At 53.8% G+C, this 15,357-nt stretch overlaps 1 protein-coding gene across 4 annotated transcripts in view; it reads left to right on the forward strand.

The window, feature by feature from the left end:
* VAX2 (ventral anterior homeobox 2) overlaps window positions 1-15,357 on the forward strand; it is a 28,459-nt gene that overhangs the window by 2,564 nt on the left and 10,538 nt on the right. For 3 of the 4 annotated variants that reach the window (XR_015286923.1, XM_086889575.1, XM_086889574.1), the window contains one exon: window positions 4,401-4,588. Coding sequence is in view for 3 of the 4 variants with exons in the window: in XM_086889575.1 (XP_086745701.1) it covers window positions 4,401-4,588 (188 nt within the window). In the remaining variant the exon portion in view is untranslated. The remainder of the gene's footprint in view (window positions 1-4,400; window positions 4,589-15,357) is intronic. The other variant, XM_086889576.1, reaches the window with a different exon arrangement.

A 15,357-nucleotide genomic window follows, 5' to 3' on the forward strand; every position in this document is an offset into this window, starting at 1 on the left:
CACCTCCCGCCTCTCCGGGAGCGGCTCCCGGGGACAAACGGGACAAGGAGGGAGCTGGGCGGCCCCGGGGCCTGTCCCCGCTGTCACCGCGGGGCTGGGGACACATCCCGGTCACCTCCCGGGGCTGGGCCCGGTGGCCGCAGAGCACGTGGAGAGGCCTCGGTGGCGTTTGGTGCCCAGGTGCCACCACGGCCACCCCATGGCACGGAGGGGACATCCTGGGGGCTGGCGGGGGGGTGTCCTGCACCCCAAAAGGTCCTGGCAGCTGTGTGGGTGCGGGACCCCAGCTGGGCATGGGGGTGTCCTCGTGCCAGGAAAAGGTGTCCCCATGGATTTGGGAATTTCGGGGGATTTCAACCCCAGCCCTGTCCTGGCTCCAGAGCCACCAGGTGCACCCCGGTCCCCAAGAGCAGGACGTGCCACCAGCGAGCCCCAAGGCTCCGGAACCCCCTCGGGCAGCCCCAACAGGACCCGGGAATTGTTGGGGCTCCAGAATGGGAAAAGGCTCTGGGCTGGAACGGGGGGATGGCCTGAGCACCCCAAAACCCACACTGGGGAAGGTCAGCAGGGCCAGCACGTGGGGTTTGGTGTCCCCTGTGCCGCGCTGGCACCGCGGCCGTGCCCTTTTCCCTGCCGTCCCTCCAGAGCAGCTCCAGCTGCCGGGGAATAACAATAAATAATGCCCGAGCTGGAGCCCAGGGCGCAGCTGCGGCCCCGGATCCGGCAGCCCCGGCGTTCCCGGCTGTTGTTGTGCCGGGGCTGTGGCACGGACGTGGGCACGGATGCGGGCACGGGAATGCGGACGTGGCCTGGGCATCGTCACCGCCACGGCTCTTCCCACACAAAATGGTTCCCGGCGTTGATCCCGCCGGAAAAGCCGCTGATCCGCCTACAAGCCCTTTCCTTCCCGGCAGCTCCGCGCCAAGCCGTGGGGTGTGGGTTATGGGGCAGGTGCCACCACCCCCTGTGCCACCACGGATGTCCCCAAGCCCTCGGGACTCCCTTGGTGCCGCGTTCCGGGATGGCGCCGCGGCCATGTCCAGCGGCTCCACGGTGGGAAAGCGGCTCCGGGATTGGGGTCCCTTTCCCAAATCGGTGTTTGGTCCCCATTCCCACCATCCCAGTGTCGGATCCACCGCCTCATCCCGGTTCCTCTGTCCTCATCCCAAATCTGCCGATCCTACGGGCAGCGCCGCCATTCCCATCCCAGCTCCGCCATTCCAATACCAGCGCCGCCATTCCAATACCAGCGCCGCTATTCCAATGCCAGCGCCGCTATTCCCATCCCAGCGCCGCCATTCCCATCCCAGCGCCGCCATTCCCATCCCAGCGCTGCCATTCCAATGCCAGTTCCACCATTCCCATCCCAGCGCCGCCATTCCCATCCCAGCACCGCCATTCCCATCCCAGCGCTGCCTTTCCCATCCCAGCACTGCCATTCCAATGCCAGCACTGCCATTCCCATCCCAGCACTGCCATTCCCATCCCGAAACCACCATTCCCATCCCAGCTCCGCCATTCCCATCCCAGCTCCACCATTCCCATCCCAGCTCCACCATTCCCATCCCAGCTCCACCATTCCCATCCCAGCTCCACCATTCCCATCCCAGCGCTGCCATTCCCATCCCAGCTCCGCCATTCCCATCCCGATGCCACCATTCCCATTCCAGTGCCACCATTCCTTTCCCTGTGCTGCCATTTCCATTGCAGTGCCACCATTCCAGTCCCGATGCCATCATTCCAATCCCAGTGCCACCATTCCCATTCTGGTGCCACTATTCCCATCCCAGCCCCACCATTCCCATCCCAGCCCCACCATTCCCATCCCAGCCCCACCATTCCCATCCCAGCGCTGCCATTCCCATCCCAGCTCTGCCATTCCCATCCCAACACCACCATTCCCATCCCAGCCCCACCATTCCCATCCCAACACCACCATTCCCATCCCAGTGCCCCCATTCCCATCCCAGCTCTGCCATTCCCATTCCAGCTCCACCATTCCCATTCCAGCTCCACCATTCCTTTCCCTGCCACCATTTCCACTGCAGCTCCGCCATTCCAGTCCCGATGCCATCATTCCCATCCCGAAACCACCATTCCCATCCCGACACCACCGTTCCCATCCCAGTGCCGCCATTCCAATCCTGACAGCACCATTCCCATCCCAGCACCACCATTCCCATTTCAGCTTCCCCATTCCCATCCCAGTGCCCCCATTCCCATTCCAGCTCCACCATTCCCATCCTGACACCACCATTCCCATCCCAGCTCCACTATTCCCATTCCAGAGCCCCCATTCCCATCCCAGCTCCACCATTCCCATCCCAGCACCACCATTTCCATTCCAGCACCCCCATTCCCATCTCCACCTTCCCCAATCCCATCCCAGCACCCCCATTCCCATTCCAGCTCCACCATTCCCATCCCAACACCACCATTCCCATCCCAGAGCCCCCATTCCCATTCCAGAGCCCCCATTCCCATCCCAGCTCCACCATTCCCATTCCAGAGCCCCCATTCCCATTCCAGCGCCCCCATTCCCATCTCCACCTTCCCCACCCCAACTCCATCACCCCATTCCCGGCTCCTCCTGGCTGTTTTCCCCCTTCCTGTCCCGGGAATTTTATAATCCCGTCATGCCGGACTCAACCACAGGGAGGGAGAGCCATTGACCTCCAGCCGGGATCTCTCCAGAATTGGGATCCAGCATCCCAAAATCAGGGCCTGGCTTGGGGCTTGAGGAACTTCCTGGCTGGATTTGCACCCTCTGGAAAAGCCTCTGGGAGCTCTGCAGGGAGAGCTCACCCAAAACGAGCCGGGATTTGGGATCTGGGAAGATCCCAGCACGCGATTCCCAAGGCTCATTTTAATTCCTGGAAGCTGGGACAGGATTCCTGTTGTTTTTTTTGGTGGAATTTGTCCTTTCCTGGTGGGAAGCGAAGCCACGGAAGCTCCTCCGGAGCCGCTTCCCACGGCCTGGGATGGAGCCAATCCCTCAAGTTTTTCTTTCCCTGGATATTCCCAACCCCATAAAATCCACGGCCGGGAGAAGCTCGGTGCTCACAGCGCTTCCCAAATTTATCCTTGAAAAGGAAAGCACCCCAAAACGGGAGCTGAGCTTCCCGAGGAAATATTCCTTCAGAGGATAAAATTCTGGAGAGACGGGAATTTTAATAGAGGTGAATTATTCCTGGTATTCCCAAGGAAGGACAGAAATCAAAAAATTACATAAAAATTACCGAAACAAAAATCTTTAATTCGAATTCTTCCTTGGCATAAATCCCCTTTTCCAAATTATTATTATTATTTCCAGGATGGAACGCTCCGTTTTCCAAAAGAAAAATTTATGGCTTCTATTTATGTCTTTAAAAAACCCAGATTCATGGAGATTTGTTGCCTTTCCCTGGATATTTACAAACTCTGCGTTCGGAGCTGAAGGGAAGAACCGAGCCACGATTTACCTCCAGCTTATGGGAATTCCACGGAGCCGCTCTTTAATCCCATTTATTTCCCATTTCTCCCCAGAATAACCGAATTTTTGGGGATTTTTGGGTGGATTCTTTCAGGTTTTCTTTGCTTTTTTTCCCTGGATATTTACAAACCTTCCACATTCAGAGCCAGAGGGAAGAACCGAGCTACGATTTACCTCCAGTTTGTGGGAATTCCATGGAGTTACTCTTTTCCATGGAGTAACTCTTTAATCCCATTTATTTCCCATTCCCCTCACCCCATAATAACCAAATTTTTGGGGATTTTTTGCTGGATTCTTTCAGGTTTTCTTTGCTTTTTTTCCCCTGGATATTTACAAACCTTCCGCATTCAGAGCTGAAGGGAAGAACCGAGCCACGATTTACCTCCAGTTTGTGGGAATTCCACGGAGCCGCTCTTTAATACCATTTATTTCCCATTCTCCCCCCAGAATAACCGAATTTTTGGGGATTTTTTGGCGGATTCTTTCAGGTTTTCTTTGCTTTTTTTCCCTGGATATTTACAAACCTTCCACATTCAGAGCCAGAGGGAAGAACCGAGCCACGATTTACCTCCAGCTTGTGGGAATTCCATGGAGTTACTCTTTTCCATGGAGTAACTCTTTAATCCCATTTATTTCCCATTCCCCTCACCCCATAATAACCGAATTTTTGGGGATTTTTTGCTGGATTCTTTCAGGTTTTCTTTGCTTTTTTCCCTGGATATTTACAAACCTTCCACATTCAGAGCCAGAGGGAAGAACCGAGCCACGATTTACCTCCAGCTTGTGGGAATTCCACGGAGCCGCTCTTTAATCCCATTTATTTCCCATTCTCCCCCCAGAATAACCGAAATTTTTTGGGATTTTTGGGAGGATTCTTTCAGGTTTTCTTTGCCTTTTTTCCCTGAATTTCTCCCCGTTTCCCACCCAGATGCCAAAGGGACGATCCGGGAGATCGTGCTGCCCAAAGGGCTGGACCTGGACCGGCCCAAGCGGACGCGGACGTCCTTCACGGCGGAGCAGCTCTACCGCCTGGAGCTGGAATTCCAGCGCTGCCAGTACGTGGTGGGCCGGGAAAGGACGGAGCTAGCGCGGCAACTCAACCTCTCCGAGACCCAGGTGAGACCCGCGGCGGCGCCGGGGACCTGCCGCGCGCCCGAGCCCTCGCACGCGGCCGCGGGATCAGCGCCACGTTCCCATCCCCAGGTTTTGCGCTGTTCCCGTCCTTTGGAATGGTTGGGATAGGGTTGGGGACAGTGCTGAGGGGTCTGTGGGGACCCCCCAGGCGGTGGTGTCACCTCGAGTGTCCCAAAAAGGGTCCAGGTGAGGTTGGACGCGGCTGGGAGCGACCTGGGATGGGGGAAGGTGGCTCTGGATGAGCTTTGAGGTCGTTTCCAAGCCATTCCATGATCCCGAGAAAAGCGGGAAGAGGAAGGAGCTGGAGGGGGGGTGACAGCGGTGACACCAGGTGGGGGTTGGGGGGCTGCTCCCGCTTTTCCTGCGCCCCAATCCCGGTGGGATTGCCTCTGGAATTAGGCCTGGATCTCTTCTCCGTCGCCTTCCTCGGATGATGGGAAGGGATTTTCCTGGTTTGCCCTGTGCTGGGGCAATCCGGGAGAATGGATGGGGTGGTGATGGTTTTGGCTTGGAAATTTGTCATTAAATAATCGTAATTAATTTAATAATCGGATAATAATCATAATTAATTGTAATTAATTAAATGCTATTAATAGTGGGATAATAATGGAAGAATGGAATAATAATAATATGGACTAAAGGAACAATGGAATAATAGTAATAATAGTAATAGTAATAGTAATAGTAATAGTAATAGTAGTAGTAGTAATAATAATAATAATAATAATAATAATAATAATAATAATAATAATAATAATAATTCTGCCCCATCCACCCCTTCTCTGCCAGGTCTGGCAGCAGCAGAGCTTCCCTCGATCGGGAAAATTCCGTTTTTTCCCACCCTTTTTTATGGAACAAACCCATCCCGGCCAGTCCCCGGCTCCGAGGGGAGGGATTTGGGGGGATCCTGCTGCTGGGAGAGGGGAAATCGGCATTCCAGGATTTATTTTGGTGGTGGAGGAGGATTTGGGGTGGGATTTGGCTGCGCCGTGGTCGGGAGAAAAGCGGCCTTGGGTTCCCAATTCCTGAGGTCCCTGTTCCTGAGGTCCCTCTTCCCGGGATTTCTCTTCCCGGGATTTCTCTTCCCGAGGTCCCAGTGTCACCTCCATGGATCCAGGAGGGTCACAGGTGGCCTTGGCCGTGTCACACTGCAGGAATGGCTTTGTCCCCCCGGTGAGGGGTCCCTTTTCCCAGTGTTCTTCTTCCCGAGGTCCCTTTTCCCGGGATTTCTCTTCCCGGGATTTCTCTTCCTGAGGTCCCGGTGCCACCTCCACAAATCCATGAGGAACTGTGCAAAGCAGGAGCAGAGGATTCCAGGGAGCCGGGAACTGCAATTCCCTTTTCCCGGCCTTTCTCTTCCAGGGGTCCCGGTGTCACCTCCACAGAGCCAGGGGTGACAGGGGTGGCTTTGGCTGTGACCAGGGGACAAGCTGTGTGTCCCCGGCATGGGGTCCTTCTTCCCAAATTCCCCCTTCCCAAATTCCCCCTTCCCAAATCCCCATTCCCAGCATCCCCATGCCCAAATCCCCATTCCCAGGATCCCTCTTCCAAAATCCCCCTTCCCAAATTCCCCCTCCCAGGATCGCTCTTCCCAAATCCCTCTTCCCAGGATCCCTTTTCCCAATTCCTTCTTCCCAATTCCCCCTTCCCAAATCCCCCTTCCCAATTCTGTCTTCCCAATTCCCCTTCCCAAATCCCCCTTCCAAATCTCTCTTCCCAAATCCCCATTCCTAAATTCCCACTTCCCGAATCCCCCTTCCCAAATCCCCTTTCCCAAATCCCCCTTCCCAAATCCCCATTCCCAAATCCCCCTTCCCAAATTCCCCTTTCCCAAATCCCCCTTCCAAATCTCTCTTCCCAAATCCCCATTGCCAAATCCCCATTGCCAAATCCTCATTCCCAAATCCCCATTCCCAAATTCCCACTTCCCAAATCCCCCTCCCAATTCCCTCTCCCAAATTCCCCTTCCCAAATCCCCTTTCCCAATTCCCCCTTCTCAATTACCCCTTCCCAAATCCCCCTTCCCAAATCCCCCTTCCCAAATTCCCCTTTCCCAAATCCCCTTTCCCAAATCCCCATTCCCAATTCACCCTTCCCAAATCCCCCTTCCCAATTCCCTCTCCCCAAATCTCCCTTCCCAAATTCCCATTCCCAAATTCCCACTTCCCGAATCCCCTTCCCAAATTCCCCTTTCCCAAATCCCCCTTCCCAGGATCCCTCTTCCCAGGATCCCTCTTCCAAAATCTCCCTTCCAAAATCTCACTCCCCAAATCCCCCTTCCCAAATCCCCCTTCCCAATTCCCCCTTCCCAAATCCCCCTTCCCAAATCCCCCTTCCCAATTCCCCCTTCCCAATTCCCCCTTCCCACTTCCAGCCTTTTTCCCCTGGCCAGGGCAGGACGTGCCCAGCAGGGTGCCGGGGCTGGGAGGAGGTCACAGCCTTTCCTTAGGGATGAAATTCCCATCTTTTCCCGCCGCCGCCTCCATCCCTGGGTGAGAAAATTCCCACCCCTTGGGCCGGCCGCTGTCGCTTCTCCTCCGCTCTCCCTCTTCCCTCCCTCATCCCTGTCTCCTTAAATTCCTTTCCCTGCTTTTCACACCCGTTTTCCTTCCCAGATCCCAGAACCTTCCCGGCTCCCCCTCCCCCGCCTGATTTTTTCCCCCCAGCCACCCAGAATTCCCAAATTCTGGGATTTTGGGACGGTTTCGCACTCCCCTTTTCCCAATTCCTGTTTTTTTCTCGCGGCCAGGATGTTTTCCTCAGGAATTCCAAGAGGTTTAAACCGAGTTTTCCAAGCCCACTTTGGATCTGGAAGGTGCTGATCCCACCTGGATGTGGCCTGGAGAGGGAAAAGTCCCCGCCAGCCCCTCCAAACAGGGATAAACCCAATTTTTTGCAGCAATCCCAGGATTTTGGGTGTTTCTGGTGATTCATTCCCAGAGCAGCTCCCAGAATTTTGGGAATTTTGGTGGTGGATCCCAACCAGCAGCATCTCCTGGCTCTGGTTTTTTTTTTGGGATGGGGAACAGATTTTTTCCAGCCCCTCCCTGGGTCGGATTTTAATTCCAAGACCAGGAAGCTGCTCCTGACTTTTCCCTGTGGATGCGACGGGAACCCTGAAGGAAAAGGGGCCACCAGGGCTGGGATTTTTTTTTTTTTGTGGATGTTTGGGAAAGGAGTGGGGGGAGAAGGATGATTCATCCCGGCGAGGAGGGAATGTGACGAGATGGGAAGAGACACGGTGTGATCGCGGCTGGAATTCCCGGGGGCGGGGCTGGGATCTTGCAGAAATCCTGCTGGAAATAGGGGAAAAAAGAAAAAAAAAAATGGGATTTAGGGTCTGGTTTTGCTTTCCTGGCGGCTGATCCCGGTGCTTGGCTGGGTTGGGGAATGCGGGATTTGGGAATTTTTTTGGCTCTGAGTCCTGCTGTGGGAATGGGGGATCAGGATGGGAGAGAGGGAAGGGCTGGGAGGAGAGGAGGGATCTGCCAGGGAAAACGGGAATCATCCAGGAGTGAGGGTGGGATCGTCCAGGGGAGACGGGAATCGCCCAGCGGAGAGGAGGGATCACCCCAAAAGAGATGGGAATCAGCCGGGAGTGAAAGTGAGATGATCCAGGGATCGCCCAGGGGAGAGTGGGATCAGCCCAGGGAAAATGGGAATCACCCAGGAGTGAGGGTGGGATCGTCCAGGGAGAACAGGGATCGCTCAGGAGAAATGGGAATTTCCGGGAAGGGAGGGTGGGATCGTCCAGGGAGAACAGGGATCGCTCAGGAGAAATGGGAATTTCCGGGAAGGGAGGGTGGGATCGTCCAGGGAGAACAGGGATCGCTCAGGAGAAATGGGAATTTCCGGGAAGGGAGGGTGGGATCGTCCAGGGAGAACAGGGATCGCTCAGGAGAAATGGGAATTTCCGGGAAGGGAGGGTGGGATCGTCCAGGGAGAACAGGGATCGCTCAGGAGAAATGGGAATTTCCGGGAAGGGAGGGTGGGATCATCCGGGGAGAACAGGGATCGCCCAGGAGAAATGGGAATTTCCGGGAAGGGAGGGTGGGATCATCCAGGGAGAGCTGGGATTTCTCAGGGGAGAAGGAAAATCACCTGGGGAAGAGTGGGATCAGCCCAGAAAAATGGGAATCAGCTAGGAGTGAGGATGGGATCACCCAGAAATGATGGGAATTGCTCAGGAAAGATGGGAATCTCCCAGGAGAGATGGGAATCACCCAGGAGAGATGGGAATCACCCAGGAAAGATGGGAATCACCCAGGAGAGATGGGAATCACTCAGGAGAGATGGGAATCACTCAGGAAAGATGGGAATCACTCAGAAATGATGGGAATCGCTCCAGAAAGATGGGAATCGCTCAGGAGAGATGGGAATCACTCAGAAATGATGGGAATCACTCAGGAGAGATGGGAATCACCATGGAAAGATGGGAATCACCAGGAAGGGAGGGTGGGATCATCCAGGGAGAGCAGGGATCACCCAGAGGAGAGAGGGATCAGCCGGGAGAGCGGGAGGGAATTTCGGAGCCGATCCTGCTCAGGCAAAGTTGCTTCCACCCATCCAGGGAATTCCTCCTCCCTCCCGGGATCCACGTCCCCGCTTTTCCCAATTAATCCACGGGTACAATTAAAGTTCAACCGGTTTAATTAACCTGAGGAATGTTTCCATGGGGGAATATTCCCACGGAGAGGCCGAGGTGAGCTCCGAGGTCCTCGGGATGAGCTGGGAAGTGGAGGGGGCATCCCAAACCCATCCCAAATCCCGAGGGCAGCTCATATCCATGGATCCGGCCTTTTTTTGGGAAAACCAGCTGGAATTCTGAAGGGAAAAGTGCCCCTTTCCAGTGTCATTATGGGATGGAAAATCCCAGGCAGAGGGGGGAGAGCAGAGGGGGTGGAATTCCCATAAATCCCTCACGGGATGGGATGGGATGGGATGGGATGGGATGGGATGGGAAGAAAGGATTTGCTCTTGGGATCAGGAGTTCAATGCCAGGCTCAGGTGATCCCGGTGTTTTCCAGCTTTTCTTAGGGCCAGGACAGGGAGCTGACGCTCGGGACAATCCCGAATTGTGCCCAGGAAGGTTTAGGTTGGATTTTTGGGAATATTCCTGCATGGAAAGGGTTTTCCAGCTGCCCAGGCCTGGGGTGGATCCCCATTCCTGGGGGGATTTCCCAGCCCCATGGATGCGGCAGTGGCCTTGGCAGTGCTGGGAGGAGTGCCTGTATTCAGGAGTTCCCAGGGATTTTTCCATCCTAAATGATCCCATAATTCCATGATTTCTGCCTGGCTGCTGGCAAATCCATGGAATTCTCCTGGTGTCCCCTTGGGCTCCATCCAGACCTTCTTAGGGACAACTCCTGGGCCACCAGGTGGCCCCACACCCCTCCCCGGAGCATCCCGGGATTCCCAACGTGGAGCGGAACATCTGGGAAAGGCCGAGGAAGGCTGGGAAGGTCTATTTATAGCCCGGCAATTAAGGGGAGGCCGTTAAAAATTAATCACCTCGGCTCGTTAACGGCTCCCGGTCCCCGCAGGGACAGACGGAGGGGACAGGGGCCGGGGCTGCCACGGCTTTTCCTCTCCTGGGAACAAAAAAAGAGCAGGAAAGATCAGGATGGGAAGAGCTGGGAGCCCAAAAAACGCCGTGGTTCCCGTTTCCCTCCGGACCGGGACACGGTGGAAGCATCGGGATCCACCCCAGGTGATTTCGGAACTTCCAAAGGGCGGGGTTGGGATCTTGGGAAGGAATTCCTGGCTGGGCTGGAATTCCCAGATTTGCTACCCCTGGATCCCTGGAAATGTGGGATCATTTAACTCCCAGCTTGGAGAATTCCAGAAGCACACGGAAATTTTGGCGTCCCAAAAATCCAACTCAGCCATCCCACAGCAAACCCCAATTTCCCCAGTCCCCTTTTTAGGAACGCTCCCCAAAAATCCAGAGTTGATCCCCCCCACCCAGCTGGTTTTTTTGGGATCCCAGTGCTGAAATTCAGGAGTCTCCAGGGATTTGTTGGGGCTTGGATCCACCTGGGATCGTGGGAGGAGTCCCTTCCCTCGGGAAAAACGCTCTGAGGTCCTTCCCAACCCAAACCATTCCGGAATTCTGGGATTTGGTTGCTCTTTCCAGAGGAGGCCTCCATCCATCATCCATCCATCCATCCATCCATCCATCCATCATCCATCATCCATCCATCCATCCATCATCCATCATCCATCCATCATCCATCCATCATCCATCCATCCATCATCCATCCATCATCCATCATCCATCCATCCATCATCCATCCATCCATCATCCATCCATCATCCATCCATCATCCATCCATCATCCATCCATCCATCATCCATCCATCATCCATCCATCATCCATCCATCATCCATCCATCATCCATCATCCATCCATCATCCATCATCCATCCATCCATCATCCATCATCCATCATCCATCCATCCTTCCATCCATCCATCCATCCATCCATCCATCATCCATCATCCATCCATCCATCCATCCATCCATCATCCATCCATCATCCATCCATCATCCATCCATCCATCCATCCATCCATCATCCATCATCCATCATCCATCATCCATCATCCATCATCCATCCATCATCCATCCATCATCCATCCATCCATCCATCCATCCATCATCCATCCATCATCCATCTATCCATCATCCATCATCCATCCATCATCCATCCATCCATCCATCATTCATCATCCATCCATCCATCCATCATCCATCCATCCATCCATCCATTATCCATCCATCATCCATCATCCATCATCCATCCATCATCCATCCATCCATCCATCCATCCATCCATCCATCCATCCATCCATCATCTATCCATCCATCATCCATCCATCATCCATCCATCATCCATCATCCATCATCCATCCATCATCCATCCATCATCCATCATCCATCCATCATCCATCCATCATCCATCCATCCATCCATCCATCATCCATCCATCCATCCGTCATCCATCCATCCATCATCCATCCATCATCCATCCATCATCCATCCATCCATCCATCCATCATCCATCATCCATCATCCATCATCCATCATCCATCCATCCATCCATCCATCCATCCATCCATCCATTCATCCATCCATCATCCATCATCCATCCATCATCCATCCATCATCCATCCATCCATCATCCATCATCCATCATCCATCCATCCATCATCCATCATCCATCATCCATCATCCATCCATCCATCCATCCATCCATCCATCCATCCATCATCCATCCATCCATCCATCCATCCATCCATCCATCCATCCATTCATCCATCCCTTCTGCCAGGGATTTTTTGGGATGGGATGAACTCTCCCACCGTGTTTTCCTGCATCACCTCCTTGACCCAGTTCCAGGAGGGATCTGGGCTATTCCAGAGGATCTGGAAACAGCATCCCACGGCTGCCAAATCCTTGGGAATAGGTGGCGGCGGGAAACATCAGAGCCATCCCACATTTAACGGGATCGGGTCACACCTGGATGCCGGAAAAGAGGGGGATCCTAAATTCCGGTACCTGGCATTCCCAAATTCCCAAATACCAGAGATTCCCGGGACTTGGGCACCTCCAGCAGGTGCTGGATCCCGTTCCCGCATCCCAGCTTGCGTCAGAGCGCGTTCCTGGAGCAAACCCAGCTCACGTGGCCCCACTAATCCCAGCGGGATCGGGGGCGGGGGGGGGGACAATAAATCCAGGGACACCGTGGTGGCACAGCCCCGGGAGACTCCGGAATTCCAGCCTCGGGATCCCAAAATCCTGGCTTGGGGAGGGATCAATTCAGGATTTTTGGGGAGCGTTCCTAAAAAGGGGAGCGGGGAAATTGGGGTTTGCTGTGGGATGGGTGAGTTGGATATTTGGGATGTCAGAATTTCCGGGTGCTCCTGGAATTCTCCGAGTTGGGAGTTAAATGATTGGTGGGGGGAAAATGGGAATAATTCATGGAGATTTTTGTCATTAAGGATTTAAAATCCTCCCCCCCACACATACCCCCCTCCCCCCCTCCCAAAAAAACAAATAAAATCCCAGGATTTCAGAATTTCTGATGGAAAGTTTTCATTCCCGATGAAGCTGAACTGAGTTTTCCCAGAGTAATCCCAGAATCCTCCAGGTGGATGTAATTTAAATGTTTTCCTGAGAAAACGATGGGATTTGGGTTTGGTGATGGTTTTTGTGAGTCTTGGAATTGATCCCGATGCTGGGGCTGGAATTCCCACCCACGGGTGCCTGCTAGATTCCCGGGATTTCATGGAGGGTCTCCCTGCCAGGGTGGTTGGTTCCCAAAACCCCCAAAAATTGGGGAATTCCCTTCCAACTTCGCCAGCATCTCCAAATTTTCCATTTCTAATCGGCGCCAGAGCACCCGCGAGGTTCCCTGGCCTCAAAGCTGGGAATACCCGGAATTTTGGAGCAGGAGCCAGACACAAGTCTGGCTTCCAGCTGGAATTTTGGATCAGCAGCAGGAAAGGGGCTGTGCTGGGAATGGGCTCCCGGATGAGGGTCAGGGACAATTCCGGCAACGCATTCCCGAAGGCCGTGGCGGAGGTTTTGGAATGGTTGGGATGCTCTGGAATGGCGGCCGAGGGATGAATCCATCCCCGCTCGGCACAGGGAGAGGCGGAAAGGTCACGGAGCCGCCGTTACGAAACCCGCGGGTTCGGGCAGCGATCCTGATGGATTAAACAACACCGGGATCCGGGATCCGAGCGCCAGCGGAGCCAGAGAGAGGAGAAAGAGGAGGGGAAAAAAGGGAAAAAAAGGAAAAGGAGGAAAAGGAGGAGGAGGAGGGTGGAGCAGGATGATGCCGGAGCGCAGGCTCCCACGGGGCATCAGCTGCCGGAGGTCGGGAGCTAATCCCGGCCAATTCCCGCTCGGCAGCCAGGAATAGCGCGGGATGGCAGAGCCGGGGGCCTCACGTGTGCCGGCAGCGCGTGACGGCGCCGGGGTCAGCGCCAGGGCAGGGCCGCCCAAAACAAACCAAGCTAAAAACCCCAAACACGGCCCCGGAGTCGCGCAGCGCGGCCGGGATTGTCCGGTTTGGAGGATGAATTGAGGTTTTTAGGGAATGCGGGAGCAGTGGAGAGTGGTGTTGATATTCCTGGGATCTGCCCGGGCAGGGATGGGGGTTTGGGATTCCGGTCAGGAGAGATTCCAAATGCGGCTCGGCCCCAACGCGGCAGGAAGCAGAGGATGAGGATGGAAAATGGGAGATGTAATGAGAGGAGCGCACTTCCGGTCCTGTCAGTGTAGTGCTTTGGGATGGATGATGGATGGATGGATGGATGGATGGATGGATGGATGGATGATGGATGATGGGATGGATGGATGATGGATGGATGGATGATGGATGATGGATGGATGATGGATGGATGATGGATGGATGGATGGATGATGGATGGATGATGGATGGATAGATGGATGGATGGATGGATGGATGATGGATGGATGGATGGATGGATGATGGATGGATGGATGGATGGATGGATGGATGGATGATGGATGGATGATGGATGGATGATGGATGATGGAAGGATGGATGGATGATGGATGGAGGGATGATGGATGGATGGATGGATGGATGGATGGATGATGGATGGATGATGGATGGATGGATGATGGATGGATGATGGATGATGGATGATGGATGATGGATGGATGGATGGATGATGGATGGATGATGGATGGATGGATGGATGGATGGATGGATGGATGGATGATGGATGATGGATGGATGGATGGATGGATGATGGATGGATGATGGATGGATGGATGATGGATGGATGATGGATGATGGATGATGGATGGATGGGTGATGGATGGATGATGGATGGATGGATGATGAATGGATGATGGATGGATGGATGGATGGATGGATGGATGGATGGATGGATGATGGATGGATGGATGGATGATGGATGGATGATGGATGGATGGATGGATGGATGGATGGATGGATGATGGATGGATGATGGATGGATGGATGGATGATGGATGGATGATGGATGGATGGATGATGGATGGATGATGGATGGATGATGGATGATGGATGATGGATGGATGATGGATGGATGATGGATGAGGGATGGATGATGGATGGATGATGGATGATGGATGGATGATGGATGGATGATGGATGGATGATGGATGGATGGATGGATGATGGATGGATGGATGGATGATGGATGGATGATGGATGGATGGATGGATGATGGATGATGGATGGATGGATGGAGGGATGGATGATGGATGGATGGATGGATGATGGATGATGGATGGATGGATGATGGATGGATGGATGATGGATGGATGATGGATGATGGATGGATGGATGGATGATGGATGATGGATGGATGGATGGATGGATGGATGGATGGATGGATGATGGATGGATGGATGGATGGATGGATGATGGATGATGGATGGATGGATGGATGATGGATGATGGATGGATGATGGATGATGGATGGATGGATGGATGATGGATGGATGATGGATGGATGATGGATGGATGGATGATGGATGATGGATGGATGATGGATGGATGATGGATGATGGATGGATGGATTGATGATGGATGATGGATGGATGATGGATGGATGATGGATGATGGATGGATGATGGATGATGGATGGATGATGGATGGATGATGGATGGATGGATGATGGATGGATGATGGATGGATGATGGATGATGGATGGATGATGGATGATG

The sequence above is a fragment of the Cyanistes caeruleus genome, chromosome 5, assembly GCF_971803275.1.
Source record: "Cyanistes caeruleus chromosome 5, bCyaCae1.hap1.1, whole genome shotgun sequence".
Lineage (NCBI taxonomy): Eukaryota > Metazoa > Chordata > Aves > Passeriformes > Paridae > Cyanistes > Cyanistes caeruleus.